This window comes from Macaca mulatta, chromosome 3 (genome assembly GCF_049350105.2).
Source record: "Macaca mulatta isolate MMU2019108-1 chromosome 3, T2T-MMU8v2.0, whole genome shotgun sequence".
Taxonomy (NCBI): Eukaryota; Metazoa; Chordata; class Mammalia; order Primates; family Cercopithecidae; genus Macaca; species Macaca mulatta.
In genome coordinates, this window is record NC_133408.1 from 182708664 (window position 1) to 182730612 (window position 21949).

The 21949-nt window shown below is 46.7% G+C and overlaps 2 protein-coding genes across 4 annotated transcripts; both read left to right on the forward strand.

Moving 5' to 3' along the window:
• Positions 1 to 1620: 1620 nt before the first annotated feature.
• On the forward strand, positions 1621 to 5987 carry LOC106997711 (putative trypsin-6). Of its 3 annotated transcripts, none has more exons than XM_077997585.1 (5): positions 1621 to 1717; positions 3469 to 3628; positions 4686 to 4939; positions 5342 to 5478; positions 5779 to 5987. In XM_077997585.1, exons 1-5 carry the CDS (start codon positions 1636 to 1638, stop codon positions 5929 to 5931), a joined length of 786 nt encoding a protein of 261 aa, XP_077853711.1. In that variant the 5' UTR covers positions 1621 to 1635; the 3' UTR covers positions 5932 to 5987. The 3 variants fall into 3 exon arrangements, with proteins under 3 accessions (XP_077853711.1, XP_077853710.1, XP_077853709.1); XM_077997584.1 differs by lacking the exon at positions 1621 to 1717 and adding an exon at positions 2246 to 2447 and having other exon boundaries at positions 3469 to 3599; XM_077997583.1 differs by lacking the exon at positions 1621 to 1717 and adding an exon at positions 2393 to 2447.
• Positions 5988 to 16555: 10568 nt separating this feature from the next.
• Positions 16556 to 20070, forward strand: LOC114677048 (trypsin-2-like). Its single transcript, XM_028846395.2, has 5 exons — positions 16556 to 16714; positions 17732 to 17891; positions 18774 to 19030; positions 19427 to 19563; positions 19866 to 20070. Exons 1-5 carry the CDS (start codon positions 16675 to 16677, stop codon positions 20016 to 20018), a joined length of 747 nt encoding a protein of 248 aa, XP_028702228.2. The 5' UTR covers positions 16556 to 16674; the 3' UTR covers positions 20019 to 20070.
• The last annotated feature ends 1879 nt before the right edge of the window (positions 20071 to 21949 follow it).

Sequence of the window (21949 nt, forward strand, 5' to 3'; positions counted from 1 at the left end):
TACTGGAGAAGGCTGGTCTTCAAGCTCTAGATACAGAAAATCCTCATATTCTTGGGTGTTCCCTTTCAGACAGAGAGTCAGAGTCACAAGCACAGATCCAAAAATCCCCTTTTCCAAAAAATTTTCCACCTACTACTAAGGTTCACCTCCCTGTTTAGTGCACACTGGTGTCTACAGTTGCTACAGCAAGAGTCTCTCCTTATCCTCCAAGGCAGGAGTTCTGCGAAGACCCCATGACAAGGGGGCAAAATGAAACATGTTTAGGGACAACACAGGAAAAACCCATATTATCAATGCCCCAAAACCTGGATACGTCAGGCTTGACCAGTTATTCGTGAGCAGAGAAGTGTGTCATCTACATGGCAGTCATGGCCTGGATGGGTCTGGAACTGTGGCAAAGTAAGGCTCTGAGACAAGGTGTCAGGAGAAAGATGAATTGAATCATCTATTTCTGCCAGGAAAAAAAGCACCAGGAAGGAATCAGATGTACAGTTTGTCCTCTGGGTACCTCTGCTTTGATCCTCAATAAATCTCCTTTTAGATGCCACCTGCAGCAATTCCCATACTTCACAGCACTCTCCATGGCTTCCGTTGGCCTTATGGTCAGCTCTGCCAAGATCTGTATTCTTGGGCAAGACAGAATCCTTCTGAATCTCATTGTCTTCCTCTACAAATGGAAATAATTTTGTTCTGCACAAATCACAATTAGCATGTTTGTGGGAAGTTAAACTGTGAAACTCAGCATAAATGAAGAGCTATGCACCACTCTTGCTTACATAAAAATTCGTATAAAGCTGTCAGGCAGCATACACCATCTAAGTACAGCAGTGTTAGGTTTGAGCCCAACAGTGATTAGAGGAGGTACGGGGTGGTGAGGGTGTCTCCAAGCAGTAGGTCTCCTGGCTGTGGGGAAGCTGACTTGGAAGCCATGCCAGGAATTGGGCCAGAAGGTAGTCTGTGTGTCCTCTCAACTCCTTGGGCCCCACTCTGGCATTTTTTCCAATTCCCTCTGGTTTCCATTTGCTTTCTCCCTCTAGCCCCTGGCCATGTCCAATTTCACCACCAAGTTTCTGAGCTTTGCTCATTTTGTTCACCATCTTCAGAACATTGCTGCTTCTTTTACCTTTCAAAGAATTCAAACTTGAACTCTGCTCACTCCTACCCATCACCAGCCTGAACTCAGAGTTCCTCATAAGGAAGCTCCTCCTTTCTTTACATCACTAGACCTGAGCGCAGACAACATCTCCATCTCCACACTGCTCTGGCCAGGTTATGCCTCAGTCAATTACACAACTGTATTTCAGTAGCATTGGTAGGGCACAAATCAGGATATTATCTGGGAAGATTCACTTTGTACTGAACACAGCATAATCTCACTGCATCTAAAATAGAAAATTCCAGACCCACCCCTCCACATCTTCGTTATTGAACCCAATATGCGACCCATTTACCATGTGCTAAAATCTCAGATCAGATCGTATCCCATATTTACCATGGTCTACACTCTGACATCTGATCGGGGGCATATCATGCTAGTTCAGGCTGTCAGCCCTGAGCAAGTGGGTCAGTTTGCATCACCCTGAGTGCCACTTGCCAGGGCATCCTTGAGGCTGCATAAAAAGAACCTATGATAAGATGCACATGAGGGAAACAAATGTCTTCACATTGAAGAAGGGGAGGAGTGCGCCATTGGTTTTCCATCCTCCAGATGCACTGAGTAAGCTCCTACCTAACCTGTGCCCCCTCCTTTGAAACACTTCCCATCCTTAATCCTTGGTAGGAAGGAGAGCCATCTGGAAGCCCAGAATCCTGTGGAATGCTGCATTTCCCTTCTCCTTACCCCTTAATTTGGATTTCTTATTCCCCAAAGCCTTAGATTTAACCGTGCCACATGCTGACTGGAGAGAAGCATCTTCATATTCATAGGAACGAGCCTTAGATATGACTTTGCTCCTCTCATGGGGGCTCCAGGACACTGAAAAGCCAAGCTTGTTACCAACACTTGCCCTTCCTTAAGTACATTAAATACATCCACAATAGTTAAAAAGATTCCTAAACAGTCAGGCCATTCTCCCTCCCTCTAACCCTCATCACCTCGGCCTATGAAAGCCCAGCTGTGTGATCCGGGTCTTATCTTTCCCTGTCTTTCCCATCCCAGCATCCTTGCAGGAAACAGCCAGTCTTCCTCTCTGCTCTCAGAAGCCAAGTTCCCTTATCACCTGTGAATCACAAGCCCACAGAGTGGCCAAACATAGCCGAGCTGATGCAAGACCCTGGGAAGGGGAAAGCTGCAGGTGTGTTTGTCCTGGGAGGAGTGGTGACCTTCACCTCACAGACACCTCCTCTCCCCATCCTCGGGAGGTATAAAGATGGGTCCTCCACCACCAGTCAGGCACACTCTACCACCATGAATCCACTCCTGATCCTTGCCTTTGTGGGAGCTGCTGGTGAGTTTCATGCCCTGCCTCAGGCCCCACCCATCCCTTTCCTGGCAGACACATGCCCTGCCATTCTTGCTACTTCTCCTCTTTTGACTGTGCTCTGATATTCTATTTCCTTCATCTGGGCTTCCCATCCTCCCTGGGCTCTCTTTAAGCCTCACCTCTTTCACCTTCTCCCTGATTTCACTCCCACCACTGCAATTTATCCATATCCGAGCTGTGGTTGGAGATGCTGGGAAGGGAGACCAGGTGAGGCTGGCCCACGAAATAAAGCAGCGGGCTTCAGGCTTGGCTCCCACAGCACCAGAATACCTCCGCTATAGCTGCTCTTAACCTTGAATGCACCTGGGGAGGTGGAAAAATTACTCATGCCAGAGACTCAACTCTAGAAATTCTCACTTCATTTGTCTGGGGTGCTGCCTGTGTTCTGGGCTTTTAAGCTTCCCAGGTGATTTTTTAACATTTCTAGACATGCAGCCAAGGTTGAGAATTGCTGTTCTTTTGGACAATAATAACATCTACCTTTGTTCTGCTGAAGTGAGCCTGGGGCTGCCCTCAACTCTGCCTTCACTACACAGATCTGAGCTGAGGGGGAAGCTGGTCATGGCCAGGTCTACACAGCCAGGGGGTTTTCTTAGCTTGGCCAAAGTATCCTGACCATCCAGGGCTTAAACAGCCAGGTGGAGTACGCAGGTGGTGAATGAAAGAGAGAAGCATTCAGTGGGTGAGACAACCCCATCCCAACTCCTATCCCACTGGAAGCATTGTGAGGACATTCCTTGCATCCTCAGCCTGGTGACCCCAGGAGAGATCTGAGCCCCCACTGGATACCTAGCTATGTGCCCTGCAGACACAGAGACTTGGGAACCACATCCAGTGATGCTCACCGGGGTGGCAGTGCTCCCTCCCTTGCGTAGCCTCACTGTGCTTCTTAAAGATTTCTAATTCGCAGGAAGCAACTGCAGGCTGGGAGCACCACCCCCAACATGCTACTGACTTGCCTTCTCCCTTCCCGTCTCCACTCCAGTTGCTGTCCCCATTGACGATGATGACAAGATTGTTGGGGGCTACACCTGTAAGGAGAATTCTGTCCCCTACCAGGTGTTCCTGTATTCTGGCTACCACTTCTGTGGTGGCGCCCTCATCTGTGAACAATGGGTAATTTCAGCCTGTCACTGCTACAAGCCGTAAGTGTGGGGCCCCTGAATGCAAAAATCCAACCCAGGCTGCCTGGGAGAGCTTGGCTTCAGCCCAGGGAAGTACTGAGGTTTGGTAAGATGGAGGGGAGAGATGGTGGAGAAGAAAACTTGTTGGCAGCAGCTGACTCTCCAGAGCAGAGAGTGAACACAAGACAGGAACCTCCCACACCCAGGCAAATCCATGAAACAGCAAGGGTTGTGGTCATAAAACCAGGCAGGGATGATCTTGGAGTGGACTGAGCTAGTGAGAAAAGCAGGCAAGTACTTTTGCTGGTTAGCTACACATTAAAGCCACCTAAGAAAGAGTTTTTAAAAATACTGATGCCTGTGTCCTATCCCAGGGCAATGAACTCAAAATTTTCAGGAAGAGGGTGTGAATATCAGTAAGCATTTCACACTCTACCTCTGGTAACTGTAGAATGTGTAGACAGAACTCAGAACTGCTGCCTACACCAGGAACTCTCAAACCTGAGTATGCATCAGAAAAACCTATAGGCTCGTTAAGGCACAAATCACTGGGTCCCATCCCCAAGGTTCTGATCAATAGACAGGGGTAGGACCAAGAATTTACGTTTCTAACAAGTTCCCAGGAGATTCTAATACTATGGCTACCTTTGGATTAGATTACACAGAAGTATGGTGCTCACCAGGCCAAGAAAGGAGGGAGGAACAGGCACTATGCACAGTTAACAAAGGCCTGGGATGGAGGATACTGGGAAATCTTCAAGGATCTCCTTGTGCCCACAGTGCTAGTGACTGTGGAGATTCTGGGAAAGAGGCTGTGAAGGTGGACTGAGAAGCAGCCTCCACTGGGATCCCTTTGACTCTGCCCCACCCCACTAACACCAACCTCTGAAGCAGAAAGATCCTGGGTCTCACACCTGCACTGACCCACATCCCTCTTCTGTCCCTGCGATATGGCCACACACCCCACCCTATGACTCCAGAGCTGTCCATGAGCAGAGAGCTTGAGAACCCTGGGGAAGGTGGGATGGGTAACCCAGCTGTGAGAGAGGATCTTCACCATGCCTGCCATGCCCATCAGCCGCATCCAGGTGATACTGGGAGAGCACAACATCAATGTCCTTGAGGGGACTGAGCAGTTCATCAGCGCAGACAAGATCATCTGCCACCCCAAATACAACCCAACAACTCTGGACAATGACATCATGCTGATCAAGCTCTCCACACCTGCCGTCATCAATGACTACGTGTCCATCATCCCTCTGCCCACCCACCCTCCAGTTCCCTGCACTGAGTGCCTCATCTCTGGTTGGGGCAACACTTTGAGCTATGGTGGTGCGTGGCTCCCTTTGTCCTTCTACTTCCCTCCATCCTCACAATTTCCAGAACGAACCATGCCCCTTAACTTAAATCCACTTGCCTCTGGGCTTAAGACACATTTCTAGTGGCCATTACACACAGGTTCTGTACTGGGCACCAGAGGATGCAAAGACTCAAGGACTTGGCTCCTAAAATCGAGAGACAGGACAAATGGAGAACGTGCTGTGATTACATGTTGGAAGGGGTTCAACAATGATCATTCTGGGATTGAAAAGCCAGAGCCCCTTGCCAGGACTTATGTTTTGGAGTCCTTTCCAGGGGCAGTGTTCCTCTTCAATGTTCCATCCTAGATTATTGTCTCCTTCTCTGGGCTGACCCACATTTCTACTTTCTTTGTTCTCTTCCTGATTCTCACAGCTGACTACCCAGATGAGCTGCAGTGCCTGTATGCTCCTGTGCTGACCCAGGCTGAGTGTGAAGCCTGCTACCCTGGAAGGATTACCAGCAACATATTCTGTATAGGCTTCCTTGAGGGAGGCAAGGATTCCTGCCAGGTGATTTGAACAACCCTTCCCATACAGAGGCTCCCACTGATACCCAGGCCCCACCTGAGAAAAAGATTGGAACTCCCAAGGTGGTGGGGCTAAGGAGGCTCCCTGAAGTTCTCCCCATGGAGAAGTGAGGAAGGCTCCCTTGGGCTGCATGCTGTCTGCTTAGGAAGAACAGAGAATGGGCCACCATGAGAAGGACGTGGAGCCACAGAGCTGGCTGGAAAGGGATCTTTAAGGTTCAGAGTCAATATAGCTATATTCCTCCTCCATCTGTCCATACAACTTATCCTTTCTTCCACCCAGGGGGACTCTGGTGGTCCTGCAGTCTGCGACGGAGAGCTCCAAGGAATTGTCTCCTGGGGCGATGGCTGTGCCCAGAAGAACAAGCCTGGAGTCTACACCAAGGTCTACAACTATTTGGCCTGGATTAAGGAAACCATAGCTGCAAACAGCTAAAGCCCCCGATCCCTCTGCAGTCTCTATACCAATAAAGTGACCTTGTTCTCACTGTGCCTGTGTCTGTTCCCTCACACTCCTTCACACTGGAAAGCATCCTCCAATTTCAGGTCAGACATGACTTTCCCACTTAAAGGTAAACAGAGCCCCCAGCTCCCTGAATGTGTTCCATGTTACACTAGATTAGCACATACAAGGAGATGGAATCCAAAACTAATAAGCTTGGGAGAAAGGGGGGCAGTGTTTTCTACAGAAACATGAGTTTCAGAAAGGTGCTCTTAGATGGGGGGTATTGATTTTTATTTGGGTTCTCACAGTGGTTAGAGCTCCTCTGCCTTCAGAACAATCACAGCACAGAAAATGTGTCAGCATCTTCGAGGCAGCCCAAAAAATCTGACCAGCTGAATCTTATTGCTAACATACAACAATAATGACCAATGCCGCTGGTGATGACATGCCTCTCCCAGGAATGCATTGGCACCAAGCCCTGGACTAAGCCTTCCCTTCTCATTCACCTGGAAAATTAGACTCAAGTAAATCTCCCTGGCCCCTAACTCTTCCTCAATTCCCTACTTCTCTCTCTGTGAGCAGCTAGAGAGATGTCCCGCCTCCCATAGCGGGAGCCAGACTGCGACTTGGGAATCAAGCCCAGCTCTGCACGCTGCATTTTAATCTTCTTTGTCTCTGGGATAGGACACCACAGTGAATCCCACAGCTACCACCAGCTCCCTACTCCGACCAGGGAAAGAAACTAGAGAGAGTCAGGATTTACCTATTTGATCAATTAACTGAGGAAGGATTCATTTTCATAAAACTTGCTTTCCTTTCAGACACTTCAAGTGAGTTATTTGGGACTCTTTAAAAGTGGTGGAAGGAAGGACATCTGAGGACTGTGACACCATCCAGCCACTCTGGCCACACCTTGGCAGGCTTGCACCACTGGAGGCAGCAGATGGAGGCAGGCCCTGCGGCACCTGTGGCAGCTGCCAAAGCCTCCTCCTGGCAAATCTGAGAGGGCCTATGTTAGGGCCACAACTCATCCAAGCTTGGCACAGAAGATCCAAGCAAGCTTCTCTTTGAAATTCCACCTTCACCTTCTGTCCCAAGTGGTTGTGGACACCCCTGGGAGCTGGTACCAAGGGCCAGGAGCAGGCAAGGGAGACAGACAAGTTCAGAGCACATTTCCAGTCACAGGGAACACAGTACAGGCCTCCAAGTTTCCACAGTGCAGCATACAAATTGCAGTGATGAGTAGAGTAAAGCCTCTACATGGAGCACAGCATTCCTGGAAAACACAGGGGACCGCAGTCCACATGCTGTGGAATACACCCAAGTATACATCAAACACTTGTTGGTAAACCGTAAATATGTAAGATCCATTACCTTGAGAGGGCCATCTGGGCTCCAGATGTGTGAATCGTGTGAGGAGACTGCTACCACTCACTATCTTCAGAGGAAAACGGGGCTCAGGGCTTACACACAATGGACAGATACACACAGGTCCCCCAGAAAGTCATTGCATAGAAACATCACTTTGTTCAACATGAATTTTGTTTTTCTGGAGTCCAAAGCCAGACCCTAGTTCACTGTACAGCCTTGGGTTTGTCTGCTTTAGGAGATATATGTCCAGTAGATAGACAGACAGACAAGACAGATACACTTTTTCCCTTTCTTACCATAATGTCAATGCCTCGTCTGAATATAATCATCACTCAAGAGTCAAGGGGAGAACAAAACACTTCATATAAAGAGGGCTGGGCAAGGAGTGTTAGTTTCCACTGTTTTCTGTCTCCATTCAGATCATTCCCACCAAAGCCCAGCTGGTTACCTGAAGCCAAGAGACAGACGTAAGTATACCAATGGCCTCCAGACGGCTGCTTTTACCTCCTACCTGGGCCACGTAGACTCTTTACACAGAGAAGTTAGTCACCCCAATCAGAAGGGTTGCCAGCAGAAACAGGGTATGTAAATCACAGATAACCATGGGATTTCTTCGAAGTGGTCTGTGTAAAATAAATCACCACCACCACCAAAAACACAAAACAAAAAATAAAATAAAATAAAATAAGGCTTATTCAAAATTCAAGACAAAATACTATGTGAAAGCGAGGCCATGGTTGCCTTTTCTCAGGCCACACAGCTTTCCCAGTCCATTTGCTCACATGGAACTGTGAGATGTGAAGGTCTCCAGAGCATGTGCTCGGGATTGAAGCTGGTATTGTTCACCTGTGGGGCCAGACTAAAGGGCAAAGAAGCAGAAAGCTGCAACTGTGTCCACCGCCATGGCTTAGGGCCTCCTTCTCACAGAGGCTCCGAACAGCTCCACCTCAGCCTTCACACAAAACATCTCCTTCTGGCTGAACTACAGCCAGGCTTGAGTGCCGTGGCATCATCTCTGCTCACTACAACCTCCAACTTCCAGGATGAAGTGATTCAGCCTCCCAAGTAGCTGGGGTTACAGGCGCCTGCCACCATGCCCAGCTAATTTCTTTGTTGTTTTTGTTGTTTATATTTTTAGTAGAGACAGGGTTTCATCATGCTGGACAGGCTGGTTTTGAACTCCTGACCTCAAGTGATAGAAAGTGCTGGAATTACAAGCATGAGCCTCTGCTTCTGGCCGAGGGCCCATTTTTGAAAACATAATTTCAACTTTTATTTTCGATTCAGGGGCTATATGTGCAGGATCATTACATGGGTTTATTGTGTGATGCTGAGCTTCAGGGTACAAATGATCTCATCACGCAGACACTGAGCATAACACCCAATAGTTAGTTTTTCAGTCCTTTCCACCCTCCCTCTCTCTTTCCTCCAGTAGTTGCAGTGTCTACGGTTCCTATATTTATATCCATGTGTACCCAATGCTCAGCTCCCACTTATACCTGAGAACATGATATTTGGTTTTCCGTTCCTATGTTAATTTCCTTAGAATTATGGTCTCCAAGTAGATCCATGTTGCTGCAAAGGACATGATTTCATTCTTCTCATGGACGCATAGTATTCCACGGTGTGTATGTACCACATTTCCTTCATCCAGTCTAATGCTGATGGCCCTCTAGGTTCATTCCACGGCTTTGCTACTGTGAATAGTGCTGTGAAAGATGTTCAAGAGCATGTGTCTTTTTGGCAGAACAATTATTTTCCTTTGGGTAAATGCCCACTAAAGGAATTGCTGGGTGGAATTGTAGTTTTGTTTTAAATTATTTCAGAAATCTCCAAAATGCTTTCTGCGTTAATTTTTCCATGAACTAATTTACATGCAGGCCAACAGTGTATCAGCATTCCCTTTCCTTTGCAGCCTCACCAGCATCTTCCAATTTTTTGACATTTTAATAGTAGCCATTCTGCAGCCAAGTGCTTTCAAGGCCAACATGGGGAAGAGCCACAAACATCCCTTTTCCAGAAGAGAATTCTTGCCTGCCCACTGGTAGAATTCTTGTTTTCATCTGTCTTTCATTGTTTAGTTTTCAAAGAAAAACCAAAGGTAAAGTGGTATGACCTTCCACACCTGAACCAGTTTGCAGCCACCAGAGCCTGCTGGGATGGGACCCCTCAAGCATGCATTGATCTTGTCACCTGGAATTTGAGAGCTCAACAAGCCCCATAGCAACCGACCATACAACTGCCCATCAGCACTTGTCCTTTCACGGGATTAGCTCAATTCTGGCTCTGCAGACACTGGTAGACACAGAACACAAACCCTGGGCCTCTGTGGGCTTCCCTCATCACCCAGGGCCACAGTGGGCTGTCTGTCCTGGGCAGAGACACAGCAACATTCTCTTAAACTGAAATGAAGCATAAATCCACTTCACCAATAATCATCTCAGGGCACAGTCCCTGCCGCCTTCCTCGGGGATTTTAACATACACATGTCTCTGACCCAAACAGGTAGGTAAGATCTGACTTGAAAGGGGGGAAATAGAGATGAATTGGGGTATCAGGAAAGGATCTCCAAGTGGTTTTGTATTGGAATAGGCGTCCACATCCCAAACTGTACCTGGAGATGGAGAAAAATGCAGGAGATGAGAAGAGAAAAAATGGGCGACAGTGGCTGGAAGTGATTGAAAGCTTCTCTCATGGCTCTTTCTGGCTCTGGTTGCTTTGTCAAGGTCTTAGGTGCAGGCAGGGCTGGCTGTGGATTGTAGCTGCTGCACTGGGAGGTGGAAGCCTCACTTTACCTCCAGAAAACTCATTTGATCATCTATAAAATGATCATTTGATCATGCATAAAATGTAAAATCCCAAGGTGGTTGTCATGATAAAATGAAAAAAACATTCTTAACTTATATGGGTTACATGTTGTATAGTAAGCTACGTGGTATATAGTAAGCACACAGATATGATTCACTGTTATCATAATTGAAGGACAGTGGTTTGGTGTGCTAAGCACTGAACACAAACCAGAAAGATATCTCAGAGAAGTAGACAAAGAAATCTGTAGTTCAGAATGAACAGTACCAAGAATGGCATGTCCTCCAAATTGAGCTTGGGCAGCTAGATCTGAGCCTATCCTACACATCTGAGTCTACAGTATGAGGTAACAGTCTCCACCTATAGCTGTCTTCTCTGCCTGTAAGGTCATTCCTTTTTGAAGAAAATTGACCTCAGACTATAGTGTGATCATTTAAGGAAGAGCGCAAAATACTGGAGAAGGCTTGTCTTCAAGCTCTAGATACAGAAATCCTCATATTCTTGGGTGTTGCCTTTCAGACAGAGAGTCAGAGCCACAAGCACTGATCCAAAAATCCCCTTTTCCAAAAAAAATTTCCATCTTCTACCAAGGTTCACATCCCTGTTTAGGGCAAAACTGGTGTCTACGGTTGCTAGAGGAAGAGTCTCTCCTTATTCTCTAAGGCAGGAGTTCTGCAAAAATGCCATGACACGGGGACAAAATGAAACAACATGTTTAGGGACAACACAGGAAAAGCCCATATTATCAATGCTCCAAAACCTGGTTACCTCAGGCTTGGCCAGTTATTCGTGAGCAGAGAGGTATGTCATCTAAACGGTAGTCATGGCCTGGATGGGTCTGGAACTGTGGCAAGGTAAGGCTCTGAGACAAGGTGCCAGGAGAAAGAGGAATTTAATCATCTATTTCTGCCAGGAAGAAAAGTACCAGGAAGGAATCAGATGTACAGTTTGTCCTCTGGGGACCTCTGCCTTGATCCCCAACAAATCTCCTTTTAGATGCCACCTGCAGCAATTCCCATGGCTTCCATTAGCCTTATGGTCAGCTCTGCCAAGATCTGTATTCTTGGGAAAGACAGAATCCTTCTGAATCGCATTGTCTTCCTCTTCAAATGGAAATAATTTTGCTCGCACAAATCATAATTAGCATGTTTGCAGGAAGTTCAACTGTGAAACTCAGCATAAATGAAAAGCAATGTACCACTGTTGCTTATGTGAAAACTCTTGTAAAACTGTCAGACACCATGCACCATCTAAATACAGCAGTGTTAGGTATGAGCCTATCAGTGATTAGTGGAGGTACAGGGTGGAGAGGGTGTCTCCGAGCTGTGGGTCTCCTGGCTGTGGGGAAGCTGACTCGGCGGCCATGCCAGAAGCTAGAGCCAAAGGATCTCTGTGTGTCCTCTCAACTCCACCGGCCCCACTTTGGCATTTTTTCCGATTCTCTCTGGTTTCCATTTGCTTCCTCCCTCTATCCCCCTGGCATGTCCAATTTCACCACCAAGTTTCTGAGCTTTGCTCATTTGGTTTGCTGTCTCCAGAATATCCCTGCTTCTTTTACCTTTCAAACAATTCAACCTTGAACTCTGCTCACTCCTGCCCATCACCAACCTGAACTCTGAGTTGCTGAGAAGGGAAAGCACCCTCATAAGGAAGCTCCTTCTTTCCTTACATCATTAGACTTGAGGAGAGACAGCATCTCCATCTCCACACTGCTCTGGCCAAGTTGTGCCTCAGTCAATTACACAACTGTGTCTTAGTAGCCTTGGTAGGGCCCAAATCAGGATATTGTCTGGGAAGATTCACTTTGTACTGAGTCCAGCATAATCTCACTGCATCTAAGACAGAAAATTCTAGACACACCCCTCCACATCTTCGTTATTGATCCCAGTATGTGACCTATTTACCACGTGCTCAAATCTCTACCTCCTGCTGATTCTCAGATCAGATCATAACCCAGATTTACTATGGCCCAAAGTCTTGGATTTGACACGCCTGCACACTGACTGGAGAGAAGCATCTTCATTTTCACAGGAACAAGCCTTAGATAAGACTTTCCTCCTCTCTTGGGGGCTCCAGGATACTGAAAAGTTCATACTCTGACATCTGATCAGGGGCCATGTCATTCTGGTTCACGCTGTCAACCCCAAGCAGGTGGGTCAGTTTGCTTCACCCTGAGGGCAGTTTGCCAGGGCAACCATGAGGCTGCATGAAGAGAACCTATGACAGAATGCACATGAGACAGACAAATATCTTCACATTGAAGAAGGGGAGGAGTGTGCCATTGGTTTTCCATCCTCCACATGCACTGAGTAAGTTCCTACATAACCTGTGTCCCTCCTTCTTTGCAGCATTTCCCATCCTTAAGCCTTGGTAGGAAGGAGAGCCATCTAGAAGCCCAGAATTCTATGGAATGTGAGTCTCCCTTCTCCTTATCCCTTAGTGTTGGAATTCTTGTTCCCAGAGTCTTGGATTTGACATGCCCGCACACTGACTGGAGAGAAGCATCTTCATTTTCACAGGAATGAGCCTTAGATAAGACTTTCCTCCTCTCTTGGGGGCTCCAGGACACTGAAAAGCCAAGCTTGTTACCAACGCTTGTCCTTCCTTAAGTACATTAAATACATCCCCAATAGTTAAAAGGATTCCTAAACAGCCAGGCCATTCTCCCTTCTTCTAACCATCTCCTCGGCCTAAGAAAGCCCAGCTGTTTCTTGCCTTCTGCCAGCTTTTGAATGTGTTTGCTCTTGCTTCTCTAGTTCTTTTAATTGTGATGTTAGAGTGTCGATTTTGGATTTTTCCAGCTTTCTCTTGTGGACATTTAGTGCTATAAATTTCCCTCTACACACTGCTTTAAATGTGTCCCAGAGATTCTGGTATGTTGTATCTTTGTTCTCATTGGTTTCAAAGAACATCTTTAATTCTGCCTTCATTTCATTATGTACCCAGTAGTCATTCAGGAGCGGGTTGTTCAGTTTCCATGTAGTTGAGCGGTTTTGATTGAGTTTCTTAGTCCTGAGTTCTAGTTTGATTGCTGTGGTCTGAGAGACAGTTTGTTATAATTTCTGTTCTTGTACATTTGCTGAGGAGTGCTTTACTTCCAATTATGTGGTCAATTTTGGAATAACCACGATGTGATGCTGAGAAGAATGTATATTCTGTTGATTTGGGGTGGAGAGTTCTGTAGATGTCTACTGGGGGACGCTGACCGCTATAACTAAGATCAGAGCAGGACTGAAGGAGATAGAGACACAAAAAACCCTCCAAAAAATCAATGAATCTAGGAGTTGGTTTTTCGAAAAGATCAACAAAATTGATAGACTGCTAGCAAGACTAATCAAGAAGAAAAGAGAGAAGAATCAAATAGACACAATAAAAAATGATAAAGGGGGTATCACCACTGACCCCACAGAAATACAAACTACCATCAGAGAATACTATAAACACCTCTACACAAATAAACTAGAAAACCTAGAAGAAATGGATAATTTCCTGGACATTTACACTCTCCCAAGACTAAACCAGGAAGAAGTTGAATCCCTGAAGAGACCAATAGCAGGCTCTGAAATTGAGGCAATAATTAAGAGCCTACCAACCAAAAAAAGTCCAGGACTAGATGGATTCACAGCTGAATTCTACCAGAGGTACAAGGAGGAGCTGGTACCATTCCTTCTGAAACTATTCCAATCAATAGAAAAAGAGGGAATCCTCCCTAACTCATTTTATGAGGCCAATATCATCCTGATAACAAAGCCTGGCAGAGACACAACAAAAAAAGAGAATTTTAGACCAATATCGCTGATGAACATCGATACAAAAATCCTCAATAAAATACTGGCAAACCGAATCCAGCAGCACATCAAAAAGCGTATTCACCATGATCAAGTGGGCTTCATCCCTGGGATGCAAGGCTGTTCAACATACACAAATCAATAAACGTAATCCAGTATATAAACAGAACCAAAGATAAAAATCACATGATTATCTCAATAGATGTAGAAAAGGCCTTTGACAAAATTCAACAGCCCTTCATGCTAAAAACTCTCAATAAACTAGGCACTGATGGAACGTATCTCAAAATAATAAGAGCTATTTATAACAAACCCACAGCCAGTATCATACTGAATGGGCAAAAACTGGAAGCATTCCCTTTGAAAACTGGTAAAAGACAGGGATGCCTTCTTTCACCACTCCTATTCAACATAGTGTTGGAAGTTCTGTCTAGAGCAATCAGGCAAGAGAAAGAAATCAAGGGTATTCAGTTAGGAAAATAAGAAGTCAAATTGTCCCTGTTTGCAGATGACATGATTGTATATTTAGAAAACCCCATCATCTCAGCCCAAAATCTCATGAAGCTGATAAGCAACTTCAGCAAAGTATCAGGATACAAAATTAATGTGAAAAAATGACAAGCATTCTTATACACCAGTAACAGACAAACAGAGAGCCAAATCATGAATGAACTTCCATTCACAATTGCTTCAAAGAGAATAAAATACCTAGGAATCCAACTTACAAGGGATGTAAAGGACCTCTTCAAGGAGAACTACAAACCACTGCTCAGTGAAATAAAAGAGGACACAAACAAATGGAAGAACATACCATGCTCATGGATAGGAAGAATCGATATCATGAAAATGGCCATACTGCCCAAGGTAATTTATAGATTCAATTCCATCCCCATCAAGCTACCAATGAGTTTCTTCACAGAATTGGAAAAAACTGCTTTAAAGATCATATGGAACCAAAAAAGAGCCCACATTGCCAAGACAATCCTAAGTCAAAAGAACAAAGCTGGAGGCATCACGCTACCTGACTTCAAACTATACTACAAGGCTACAGTAACCAAAACAGCATGGTACTGGTACCAAAACAGAGACATAGACCAATGGAACAGAACAGAGGCCTCAGAAATAATACCACACATCTACAACCATCTGATCTTTGACAAACCTGACAAAAACAAGAAATGGGGAAAGGATTCCCTATTTAATAAATGGTGCAGGGAAAATTGGCTAGCCATAAGTAGAAAGCTGAAACTGGATCCTTTCCTTACTCCTTATACAAAAATGAATTCAAGATGGATTAGAGACTTAAATGTTAGACCTAACACCATAAAAACCCTAGAAGAAAACCTAGGTAATACCATTCAGGACATAGGCATGGGCAAGGACTTCATGTCTACAACACCAAAAGCAACAGCAACAAAAGCCAAAATTGACAAATGGGATCTAATTAAACTAAAGAGCTTCTGCACAGCAAAAGAAACTACCATCAGAGTGAACAGGCAACCTACAGAATGGGAGAAAATTTTTGCAATCTACTCATCTGACAAAGGGCTAATATCCAGAACCTACAAAGAACTCAAACAAATTTACAAGATAAAAACAAACAACCCCATCAAAAAGTGGGCAAAGGATACAAACAGACATTTCTCAAAAGAAGACATTCATACAGCCAACAGACACATGAAAAAATGCTCATCATCACTGGCCATCAGAGAAATGCAAATCAAAACCACAATGAGATGATATCTCACACCAGTTAGAATGGCAATCATTAAAAAGTCAGGAAACAACAGGTGCTGGAGAGGATGTGGAGAAATAGGAACACTTTTACACTGTTGGTGGGATTGTAAACTAGTTCAACCATTATGGAAAACAGTATGGCGATTCCTCAAGGATCTAGAACTAGAAGTACCATATGACCCAGCCATCCCATTACTGGGTATATACCCAAAGGATTATAAACCATGCTGCTATAAAGACACATGCACATGTATGTTCATTGCGGCACTATTCACAATAGCAAAGACTTGGAATCAACCCAAAAGTCCATCAGTGACAGACTGGATTAAGAAAATGTGGCACATATACACCATGGAATACTATGCAGCCATAAAAAAAGGATGAGTTTGCGTCCTTTGTAGGGACATGGATGCAGCTGGAAACCATCATTCTCAGCAAACTATCGCAAGAACAGAAAACCAAACACCACATGTTCTCACTCATAGGTAGGAACTGAACAATGAGATCACTTGGACTCGGGAAGGGGAACATCACACACCAGGGCCCATTATGGGGAGGGGGGAGGGTGGAGGGATTGCATTGGGAGTTATACCTGATGTAAATGACGAGTTGATGAGTGCAGCACACCAACATGGCACAAGTATACATATGTAACAAACCTGCACGTTATGCACATGTAGCCTAGAACTTAAAGTATAATAATAAAAATAAAAATAAAAAAAATAAAGAAAGCCCAGCTTTGTGATCTGGGGCTTGGTTTTCCCTGTCTTCCCCATCCCAGCCTCCTTCTAGGAAACAGCCAGTTTCCCTCTCTCCTCTCAGAAGGCAAGTTTCCTTATCACCTGTGAATCACAAACCCACAGAGTGGCCAAACATAGCTGAGCTGATGCAAGACCCTGGGAAGGGGAAAGCTGCAGGTTTGTTTGTGTTGGGAGGCGTGGTGACCCTCACCTCACAGACACGTCCTCTCCCGATCCTCGGGAGGTATAAAGATGGGTCCTCCACCACCAGTCAGGCACACTCTACCACCATGAATCCACTCCTGATCCTTGCCTTTGTGGGAGCTGCTGGTGAGTATCATGCCCTGCCTCAGACCCCACCCACACCCTTTCCTGGCAGACACATGCCCTTCCATTCTTGCTACCTCTCCTCTTTTGACTGTGCTCTGATGTTCTATTTCCTCCAGCTGGCATCTCTACTTCCCGTCCTCCTTGGGCTCTCTTTAAGTCTCACTTGTTTCAACTTCTCCCTGATTTCACTGCCACCACTGTCATTCATCCATATCCCAGCTGTGGTTGCCAAAGCTTGGAAGGGAGACCAGTTGGGTTGGCCCATGAAATGAAGCAGTAGGCTTCAGGCTTCTCTCTGACAGCACCAGAATAGCAATATTATAGCTACTCTGAACCTCAGATGCAACTGGGGAGGGTGAAAAATTACTCATGCCAGAGACTCAACTCTAGACATTCTAACTTCATTTGTCTGGGGTGCAGCGTGTCCTGGGCTTTTAAGCTTCCCAAGTAATTTTTAACATTTCCAGACATGCAGCCAAGATTAAAAATTGCTGTTCTATTGGCCAATGATAACATCTACCTCTGTTCTGCCAAAGTGAGCCTGGGGCTGCCCTCAACTCTGCCCTCACTGCACAGACCTGGGCTGAGGGGGAAGCTGGTCATGGCCAGGTCTACACAGACAGGGGGTTTTCCTAGCTTGGCCAAAGTATCCTGACCATCCAGGGCTTAAATAGCAAGGTGGAGTACACAGGTGGTGAATGAAAGAGAGAAGCATTCAGTGGGTGAGACAGACACATCACAATATCCCAAGTATTATGAGGACATTTCTTGCTTCCTTAGCCTGGTGACCCCAGGAGAGATCTGAACCCCTGCAGGGTACCTAGCTACGTGCCCTGCAGACACAGAGACTTGGGAGCCACATCCACTGATGCTTACCAGGGGTGACAGCGCTCCCTCCATTGCCTAGCCTCACTGTGCTTCTTAAGGATTTCTAATTAGCAGGAAGGAACCGCAGCCTGAGAGCACCACCCCTAACGTACTAATGACTTGCCTTCTCCCTTCCCATCTCCACTGCAGTTGCTGTCCCCTTTGATGATGATGACAAGATCGTTGGGGGCTACACCTGTGAGGAGAATTCTGTCCCCTACCAGGTGTCCCTGAATTCTGGCTACCACTTCTGTGGTGGCTCCCTCATCAGGGAGCAGTGGGTGGTGTCAGCAGGTCACTGCTGGAAGCTGTAAGTGTGGGTCCCCTGACTGCAAAACTCCCAGCCAGGCTGCCTGGGAGAGCTTTCAGCCCTGAGAAATACTGAGGTTGGGTAAAATGGATGGGATAGGTGGTGGAGCTATCCTTTTGCTGGATAGCTACACATTAAAGTCACCTAAGAAAGAGTTTTTAAAAATATTGATGCCTGTGTCCTATCCCAGGGCAATTAACTCAAAGTTTTCAGGAAGAGGTTGTGAATATCAGTGAGTATATAACACTCTACTTCTGGTAACTGTAGAGTGCATAGACAGAGTTGAGACCGCTGCTTCCATCAAGAACTCTCAAACCTGAGTAGGCGCCAGAACCACCTGCAGGCTTGTTAAGTCACAAATCACTGGGTCCCTTCCCAGGGTTCTGATCAGTAGATGGGGGTAAGGCCCAAGAATTTACATTTCTAACAAGTTCCCAGGAGATGCTAATGCTGTGGCTACCCTTGGATTAGATTACACAGAAGGGTGGTGCTCACCAGGCCAAGAAGGGAGGGAGGAACAGGCACTGTGCACAGTTAGCAAAGACCTGGGGTGACGAATGCTGGGAAAACTACAAGGAGCTCCTTGTGCCCACAGTGCTAGTGACTATGGAGATTGTGGGACACAGGCTGTGAAGGTGGGTTGAAGGGAAGCCTCTGGTGGGATCACTTTGACTCTTCCCCACCCCACTACCACCAACCTCTGAAGCAGAAAGGTCCTGGGTCTCACACCTACACTGACCCACATCCCTCTACTGCCCATGTGATATGGCTACACAGCCCACCTGATCCCTCCAGAGCTGTCATGAGCTTAAGGACCCTGGGGAAGGTGGGATGGGTGCCCCGGCTGTGAGAGAAGGTCTTCACCATGCCTGCCCTGCCCAGCGGACGCATCCAGGTGAGACTGGGAGAACACAACATCGAAGTCCTGGAAGGGAATGAGCAGTTCATCAATGCAGCCAAGAAAATTCGCCACCCCAAATACAACAGGAAGACTCTGGACAATGACATCCTGCTGATCAAGCTCTCCACACCTGCCGTCATCAATGACCATGTGTCCACCATCCCTCTGCCCACCGCCCCTCCAGCTGCTGGCGCCGAGGCCCTCATCTCTGGCTGGGGCAACACTCTGAGCTCTGGTGGTGAGTGGGACCCTTTGTCCTTCTACTTCCCTCTATCCTCACAATTTCCCGAATGAAGCATACCCCTTAAGTTGAATCCTCTTGCCTCCAGGCTTAATACTCATTTCTAGTGACCGTAGGCTCTGTACTGGGCACCAGAGAGATGCAAAATCTGAAGGAATGGGCTCCTAACATCAAAAGACAGGAAAAATGGAGAACTTGCTATGATCACGTCTTGGGAGGCGCTGAACAATGATCATTTTGGGAACTAAAAGCCAGAGTCCCTTGCTAAGAGTGAAGCTTTGGAGTCCTCTCCAGGGGCAGTGTTCCTATTCAGTGTTCCATCCTATGTTATTGTCTCTTTCTCTGGCCTGACCCACATTTCTACTTTCTTTCGTCTCCTCCTGATCCTCACAGCCGACTACCCAGACGAGCTGCAGTGCCTGGATGCTCCTGTGCTGTCCCAGGCTGAGTGTGAAGCCTCCTACCCTGGGAAGATTACCAGCAACATGTTCTGTGTGGGCTTCCTTGAGGGAGGCAAGGATTCCTGCCAGGTGATTTGGACAACCCTCCCCATGCTGAGGCTCCCACTGATACCCAGGCCCCACCCAGGAAAAAGATTTGAACTCCCAAAGTGGCGAGGCTGAGGAGGCTCCCTGTAGTGCCCCCATGGAGAATTGAGGAAGGCTCCCTTGGGCTGCATGCTGACTGCTTAGGAAGAACAGAGAACGGGCCACCGTGAGAAGGACGTGGAGCCACAGAGCTGCCTGGAAAGGGGGTCTTTTAAGATTCAGAGTAAATGTAGCTATTTTTCTCCTCTATCTCTCTCTTCATACAACTTCTCCCTTCTCCCCAGGGTGACTCTGGTGGCCCTGTGGTCTCCAACGGAGAGCTCCAAGGAATTGTCTCCTGGGGCTATGGCTGTGCCCAGAAGAACAAGCCTGGAGTCTACACCAAGGTCTACAACTATGTGGACTGGATTGAAGACACCATAGCTGCCAACAGCTAAAGCCCCCAGTCCCTCTGCTGTCTCCATACCACTAAAGTGACACTGCTCTCACTGTCTTTGTCTGTGCCTGCTCCCTCACACTCCTTCACACTGGAAATGATCCTCCAATCTCCGGTCAGACACAACTGTCACACTTGAAGATAAGCAGAGCACCCAGCTCCCAAAATGTGTTCCATGGTACACTAGATTAGCACGTACAAAGAGATGGAATCCAAAAATAATAAGAAGCTTGGGAGAAAGGGGGGCAGTGTTTTCTAGAGAAACATGTGTTTCGGAAAGGTGGTCTTGGGGGAGGTATTGATTTTTATTTGGGCTTCTTACAGTGGTTAGAGCTAATCTGCTTTCAGAACAATCACAGCACACAAAATGTGTCAGCATCTTCGAGGTGGCCCAAAAAATCTGACCAGCTGAATCTTATTGCTAAAATACAACAATAATGACAAATGCTGATGGTGATGACATGCCTCTCCCAGGAATGTTTAGGCACCAAACCCTGGACCAAGTCCTCCCTTCTCATTCACCTGGAAAATCAGACTCAAGTAAATCTCCCTGGCCCCCTAACTCTTCCCTCAACTCCCTAGTTCCACCTCTGTGAGCAGCTAGAGAGATGTCCCGCCTACCATAGCGGGAGCCAGACTTCCACTTGGGAATCAAGCCCAGCTCTGCACGCCGCATTTTTGTCTTCTTCGCCTTTGGGGTAGGATGCCACAGTGAATCCCACAGCTACCACCAGCTCCCCACTCTGACCAGGGAGAGAAACTAGAGAGGGTCAGGATTCACTCATTTGATTAATTAACTGAGGAAGGATTCATTTTCATAAAACTTGCTCGCCTTTAACACACTTCAAGTGAGTTATTTGGGATTCTTTAAAAAAAGGTGGAAGGAAAGACATCTGAGGGCTGTGACACCATGCAGACACTCTGGCCATACGTTGGCTGGCTTGCACCCACGGGACGCAGCAGAGGGAGACAGGCCTCATGGCACTTCTGGCACCTGCCAAAGCCTCCTCTTGGCAATTCTGAGAGGGCCCATGTTGGGGCCGTAACTTATCCAAGCTTGTCAGCGAAGATCCAATCAATCTTCTCTTCGAAATTCCACCTTCACCTTCTGTCCCAAGTGCTTGTGGACACCCCTGGGAGCTGGTACCAAAGGCCAGGAGCAGCCAAGGGAGACAGACAAGTTCAGAGCACATTTCCTGTTACAGGGAACACAGCACAGGCCTCCAGGTGTCCACGGACCAGCATGCAAATTGCAATGATGAGTAGAGTAAAACCTACATGGAGCACAGCATTCCTGGCCAACACAGGGGACCACAGTCCACATGCTGTGGAACACACCCAAGTGTGCATCAGATACTTGTTTGGTAAACAGTAGATGTGTACTATCAATTACCTTGAGAGGGCCATCTGTGCTCCAGATGTGTGGTTGGTGTGAGGAGATGGCTACCACTCAATACCTTCAGAGGAAAACAGGGCTCAGGGTTCACACACAATGGACAGATACACACAGGTCACTGAGAAAGTCACTGCATAGAAACATCACTTTGTTCAACATGGATTTGGTTTTTCTGGAGTCCAAACGCAGACCCTAGTTCACCTTACAGCCTTGGGTTTGTCTGCTTTTGGAGATATATATCCAGTAGATAGATAGACAGATGAGATAGATACATTTTTTCCCTTTCTTACCATAATATCAATGCCTCATCTGAATATCATAACTCAAGAGTCAAGGGAAGAACCAAATGCTTCACAGAAACAGGGCTGGGCAGGGAGTGTTAGCTTCCACAGTTTCCTGTCTCCATTCAGATATTTCCTGTCCAAGCCCAGCTGGTTACCTGAAGCCAAGAGGCCTTGCAGACGGTTGCTTCCAACTCCTAAGTGGGCCATTAGGTATCTTTATACAGGAAAGTGAATCACCCCACTCAGAAGGGT